Source organism: Triticum urartu, chromosome 2A, assembly GCF_056163025.1.
Source record: "Triticum urartu cultivar PI428250 chromosome 2A, HENAU_Tu73, whole genome shotgun sequence".
Classification (NCBI taxonomy): domain Eukaryota; kingdom Viridiplantae; phylum Streptophyta; class Magnoliopsida; order Poales; family Poaceae; genus Triticum; species Triticum urartu.
This window is the reverse complement of record NC_141874.1, coordinates 130669134-130675515: the sequence shown is the minus strand read 5'-3', so window position 1 is coordinate 130675515 and position 6382 is coordinate 130669134. Positions and strand designations below refer to the sequence as shown.

Here is a 6382-nt window from a genome sequence, read left to right as displayed (position 1 = left end):
TTTTACCTGGAATTATCTCCCTCAGCAACCAAACAAGGCCTTAGAGTTGCTCTTATGTTTTTTTAGTGAAAGGTCTACTAGAGTTGCTCTTATGTTTTGTTTTGAGTGAAGGGAGAATCGAGTTTTTTTAGAATGGAAGAATAGGAGAGTTTTTTTTTGAGGAATCGTTTCTTTTTCTTTTTTTTTGAGAATACGAGGAATCGGAGATGGGTCTGCGAGACTGCGACAGTGCACGTCCCACGAAATGGGCCTTTATTGTTTTTCTGCGGCGCATCGAGTGTGAGAGACAGAGCCCTCTCCCGTCTCCAGCCAAGCAAAGCCCTCTCGCGTCAGACGCCGCGTGGCCTTCTCCCCCTCACCCCCCCCATGGCGCAGCCCTAGTTCGTCCTCGCGACACCTCCACTCCATCGCTAACCTCCCCCTCCCCTGCTATACTTCTCCGGCGCCCTCCTCGCCTGTGGTCCGCGCGGACCTCACCGCCGGTGGCCTCTCCTAGGACCTCACCGCCCCCCGCCCCCCCGCTTCTCCCCAAGGTAATCCCCCACCCCCCCTCCACCCCCCCCCCCCCCCCCCCCCCCCCCCGCCCCCGCCCCCCACCCCCACTCCCTGATACTGTATCATTGGGAGTCGAAACCCCAGTTATCCCCCGTCGTCCGACCCTCCTGCCATTTACCCTCGAGGTTTCTGTTTTTTAGACAGCTCGAGGTTTCTGTTTGTCTTCGTTTGTTTCAGTTTCTGTAACCCTAGGTTTGTCTTGGATGGGGACCGATAGAGTTAGAGGGAATATGTTTGTTCAGTTTCTGTAACCCTAGGTTCATGAATTTTGGGGGTTGTTTAAATCGTCTTTGGGCTGCAGCATTTGTTATGCCCAGAACTCTGTAGTGTGCATTTTGTGCTTTGGGAATGATTCTTTTGGTATTTGTATGCCGTTTTCTCAAGCTCTCATAGCATCAAGATGATATTTTTCTATAATGTATGTATGAAGTATGAAAACTGCACATTTCTTGTGATATGGTGCGTGAGTGCCATTCTGTTTAGCTTAAGATCTGATACTATGATTTTTAGATGTTTTGATGCTGCTTAATTTATTAAGATCTGATCTACCGGTTTTTATCTTTCTAGGCCTATGGTAAGGGCAAATTGAGCTGCAAGTGGCCATTATCAGAATGGGTGAAAGTAACGAGAATATCCAGTTTTCCTGGGGAAAGAAGAGAGCAAAAGGTGGTGCCAAGATGGATACACAGTTCTATGGTTCCTTCACATTTGACAATGTGAAGTACTCACTGTATGACTGTGTGTATCTTTTTAAAAATGGTGAATCTGAACCATACATTGGAAAGATAGTAAAGATATGGCAGCAAAATGAAGCTAAGAAAGTAAAGATTCTTTGGTTTTTCACCCCGGATGAGATCAGAAATTATTTAAGAGGCTCCGTGGCGGAGAATGAGATATTTCTTGCTTCTGGTGATGGCACTGGCCTTGCCGATATCAACCCACTGGTAGTTTGTTCCTTCCTTAATCACATATTTGCATTTTTTAATTGGATTGATCCACATCAGAAATGCAATTTGAAGTTATAATCTTCCTGTATAAAAGGCGTGCTAACAATATGCAAGGAGCAACAGTTTGATTACCACTTTTGGAAGTATATTTGGCAATACTAGACAGAACAAAAGCCTGAATGAGCTGGATCCGGCTTGGTTGCTCATTTGCAAAACTGAGCAGAACCAGCTTGGTCAGTAGAAAGGGGCAACAAGCTAGTTGGGGTCAACAATTACATTTTTTCGAAGCTAGCTGGGCGCATCATTGTTAATTCAGTTCATTTCTGACCTTTCTTACAAGTAAAATGTTCTAATAGCGATTTTTATTGCTTATATTAGGAATCTATTGCTGGTAAATGCACTGTTGTTTGCATTTCAAAGGATGAAAGGAATCGCCAGCCTACCCCAAAGGAACAAACGGTCGCTGATTATATCTTCTATAGGTTTTTTGATGTTGGAAACTGCACACTTTCTGAGCAAGTACCTGAGAAAATTGCAGGGCTGGAAGGTCAGCATTGGATGTCAATTTTGTTCATGCATTACATCACATTAAATATTTTGTTTAAGCAGTACATTATACACACACATATAATGTGCACGTACATATTTAACTACCCTCCTTCCGATGCAGTCAACGTGCTGCTTAATCCTAAAGATGAGCAAGTTATATGTTACCCGGATCAGGATGCGCAAGGCATGGATCAGAAGGTGGGTGCAGGTCTGGTCGCACCCCTTCCGCAATCAGCGGCTAAGATGGAGGATGAAATTCCTGTTGCACCCCTTCCGCAATCAGCTGCTAAGATGGAGGATGAAATTCCTGTTGCTGCAGTTCCCCTTTCCCAGTCAGTGGCCATTTCTCTTCCCCCATCAGTCAAAGAGGTGGATAAAGCTCAGGTTGCTGCTGTTCCTCTTCCCCTAGGAGTTGAGGAGGATGTTCCCAAACCCACACAAAAAGTTTTCAAACGTACACAGAGTACACAGAAAGTTCTCTCTGATAAGATGCCTTCAAAGAAATTGAAATTATCTCAAGATCTCACAATGAAGAATATGCCTTCAAAGAAGTTGAAACTATCTCAAGATCTTACAACGCAAAGTATGGCCCCAGTTCCTGACGTGAAAGTTCGCTCTGTTCCTTTGGCGCAACTACCAACAAGGCAGGCTGTAAGTTTTCTGAATTAGTAAATAGCTGTTGGTGACATATTTCAGAGTGATAAATATAATGCGAAAAAATGGACATGTTATAAACATGAAAAACACAGTGTCAGTGTCGCCTTTTGTGTTCTTTTATTCTTTACCCCGAGCAGTTACTATGTGTTTGCCCGTGGACATGTGAACTGGATGCATGCTCAGTGAAACGAAAAACACGTTGATTGCTATCCAACTCCAACATATCATAATTTAACGCACATAAAAGGATAAGGTATATTTTGGTTCCTTTTCAGAGAAATAGTAACTTTACATTAGGCTGTGGTGTGTTTGGAACATTTTAGTTGACAAATTTAAACCAGACAATATGCCAAAGACGCAACACTGGCCTACTCTACTGAAAATTAATAATTCAATGCCAGGAAGCAGTCCCTTGAATGGCGAACTGCCACCATGCACTAGAGCAGGTATTTTGGGGCTGTGCCCTTTTTGAACTTACCATCTGAAGTATTATTTACATGTTCAGCTATATTTCTTAAGCATTAATAGATTGGATCTTGGGCACATATAATCGTTTATTTGTATACAGCAAGTAAAGGGGTCTCAAATTTCTCAATTATTTTGCTTTATGGACTGTTCTTTATTTGGCAGAATATTATGTGCTTTTGATAGAGATTTGACCGATGCTATTTACGAGTAGGTTTGGCTTGATAGATCATGCACAAAATGCTGTCGTTTACAGTTTGCTACTATCATGTTTACTTTTGTGTGCTAATACACAGTTTGCTACTATCATGTTTACTTTCGTGTGCTAATACACCTTTATGCTATTTAACAGGACAGAAGCAAATGGTTCAAACCACAGGTGAGTGATCTTTTCTTTGCTGTATGGTCACTTGTATATATGTTGTTGTTGTTGTTGTTGTTATGAAGTATATGTTATATCTGCAGTCTTCACTTGATAAATCGTTTCATCAAATTAGCATAGTACTAAGATGTAGCCTTTGATTTTCAGTTCTATGTTATTGTCTATTAATGAAATCATGCTTTGGCTTTCAGTTATATATATGTCATAAACTCACAATCTATGTTAAATGTAATTTGCAGCCCTGGCATGAAAAACTAGCACAAGCTGATAAGGAGGGGAGGCTGGTGTATATTCAGAATCTTGACATACGGTTTGGAGCTTCTGAAATAGTGGTACTATGACTATCTTCTTTTTCTGTATTTGGTTGTCATGAAGACCGAGCTGCTTCTAGTTCTCTAATTGTGTTCCTGGCCTAGAAGGATCATCTACTTGTCTTCTTGAATAGCTTAAGCTTTCTGTTCTGTAGGCCGTGTTTGGCATTGATGTGGATTATGACGATCCAGCTTTTCCAACTGACTCTTTCCTATTATTTTGGTTTGGCTAAACCAACTCTTTCCTGCCTCCATTACTATTTTCTACAGCAGATTATCATAAACAAGTCACCACAGCACAATCCAGCAACCACAAGCTGAGCTTTACACAGCTGTGTACACTGATTTCTGCCTGCTTAACTTCTACAGTCTCTTACAAAATGTCTCCTGAGTTTGTGAAAAAGGAACTATGTGCTTCTGCTCAAGAAAGCAATAAATAAATATGTTTTTCATTCGATAACAAGTAGCAGCACAGAGAAGTTGAAACTGTTGGGGCATGAAAAAGTTGATTAACTCTGTGCATATCCATCTCTTTTTCTCAAGGATCTTCGTCCACCCTGTTCAGTACTCACTCTACTCGTGCTTTGTTTAGTCTTCATGTTCTTTTCACATGTTATCTGCTCCTCCCGTGTATCGCACATCAATTTAGTGAACATATCTTATTACGATCATGTTTGCAGGAACTTATTCGTGAGGCACTACAACTATCTTGTACTGCTAAGCCTATTAACCACCCGACCTACGATGATCCTAACAATGGTGAGTGAACTTCTACACAAATACTAACATGTTCCATGTAACCTTATCCAACGCAGTTTAAATAAAATGCCTTTTTCTAATTTGTAGGAAAAGCATATGTTGTATTCAATTCCAGAAATATTGCTGATGAAGCTGTTATGAAAATCAATTCAGGCTTGGTTGTGGGTGGAAGGTAACTCACTCTATTGTGTCAATACTTGTTGGAATGATGAAATGTACTTTACTTCGTATTCAGTGCTGGCATGTAATAAATTTCATACCAAGCGTCGCTACTGTTTGTTATGTTTCAGTTTCACATGATGGCACCTCAGTTCAAACCAACTGCAAAAACACCGATCGGAACTAACAGAGCTTTATATTAACCAATTGCTTCTGCGATGAGCACCAATATATGTGTTTTACTAGTTCTTTAGTTGGCAAATTAGTCAGGGATTGTGCATGTGCAACGTTGCAATTGCTGGTTATACAGTTTGTATGTGACTGCCACTTTGCACTGTATATAGTTCTAGTATGAAATTAGTAATCTTCTAGTTTGGTCTTCTTTTGCTAACTGCTGGTACTTCTGATTAATTGTATTTCTTGCAGACCCCTTTACTGCAGCAAAGGGTTACTTAAGGTCCCAAAACCAGCTTCAGGAGCTCTGGTTGGGCACTTAACCATCAGTAATCAGAAAATGAACCCAAGACAACGAGAAGAGCAGGTCCTGATGGTGTCCTATAATTAATCCCGTCGCAGTTTCTCCTTTTCTGTACATGATATCAATGCAATTGTTGTTATTTCTGCAGAAGAAGGCTGTGTCGACATCACATTGTTCTCAACCCAACACAATAGAATATGACCTGGCCTTGGACTGGATGCTTGTCCGAGAAAAGCAAGCAATGAAGTTCAGTATACTTCATAAGGTAAATGCTGCTTCCTACGTACTCTCTGTACTTGCGTGGGTTCTGTAAGTTGAGACCTTAATTTTTGCATGTGCAACATCGTTTTGCAGAGGCACGCGGGTGAGAGGAAGTCGTTTGCAGCAAAGATGGCACAGTAAGTAGCTTCTTTGGAGTCGCTTAGCCAAAATGGAATGGGAACCGGCCAGATGGAGTTGTCAACTATCATCCCTTGGAGCTTGGTGTGTTGTTCACCCGAAGCAACACTTCAAGTTTTTGTCACTGTGGCAACCTTTATATGTGCTGATGGTTTATGTTTGGCTTCGACTGATTGAATTCTGAGGCGGGACTAACTGCAACGTAGGATGTTCTTTCTTTAAGGAGGGAGATGTATAGGGGTGGGAATTATGAGGAACATTAGCTTCAGGAATCAGAGTAGTGGGAAATTTCTCATGACATGTCTTCAGGAGTCAGAGTAGTGCCGTAGAAGCAAGTAGCCCTTCGCAGCAAGCCGGAGGCGGTTTTAGCTTAACAGTAAGCCAGCCAGCGTAGTAACGGTGCCCATCTGCTGCTGCGTGTTTTTGGACAGCAAATTATGAACTACAGTATGTATGTTCCGAAAGTTCAGGGCTTGGCTATCTTTTCTGCTAAATGTACCGCATTCTTGAATGGCCCCACTTGAGTCTGCTACCAGTTGTGTTCGATGATGATTCATCTGTGTTAGTGGCGACTTTTAATTGACCGGCGCCTTTGAATGAACGGTAAAGCTTAGGGGCCGTTCGGAATCACTCCGCCACGTAGCGAAGCGGCATGCAGTTCAATTTTAGCAAGCGGTGAAAGGGGTGCTCCGCCCGCTCTGCTCCCTGGCGAAGGAGCAGA

General features: G+C 42.1%; 1 protein-coding gene across 1 annotated transcript; it reads left to right on the top strand.

Moving 5' to 3' along the window:
- The first annotated feature begins 273 nt into the window (after window positions 1–273).
- Window positions 274–6155, top strand: LOC125536306 (bromo-adjacent homology (BAH) domain-containing protein). Its single transcript, XM_087543448.1, has 11 exons — window positions 274–533; window positions 1123–1499; window positions 1881–2049; window positions 2173–2702; window positions 3526–3552; window positions 3795–3887; window positions 4547–4625; window positions 4713–4797; window positions 5211–5325; window positions 5411–5527; window positions 5617–6155. The coding sequence occupies exons 2-11, from the start codon at window positions 1167–1169 to the stop codon at window positions 5662–5664; spliced, it is 1596 nt and encodes a 531-aa protein (XP_087399574.1). The 5' UTR covers window positions 274–533; window positions 1123–1166; the 3' UTR covers window positions 5665–6155.
- Window positions 6156–6382: the final 227 nt, after the last annotated feature.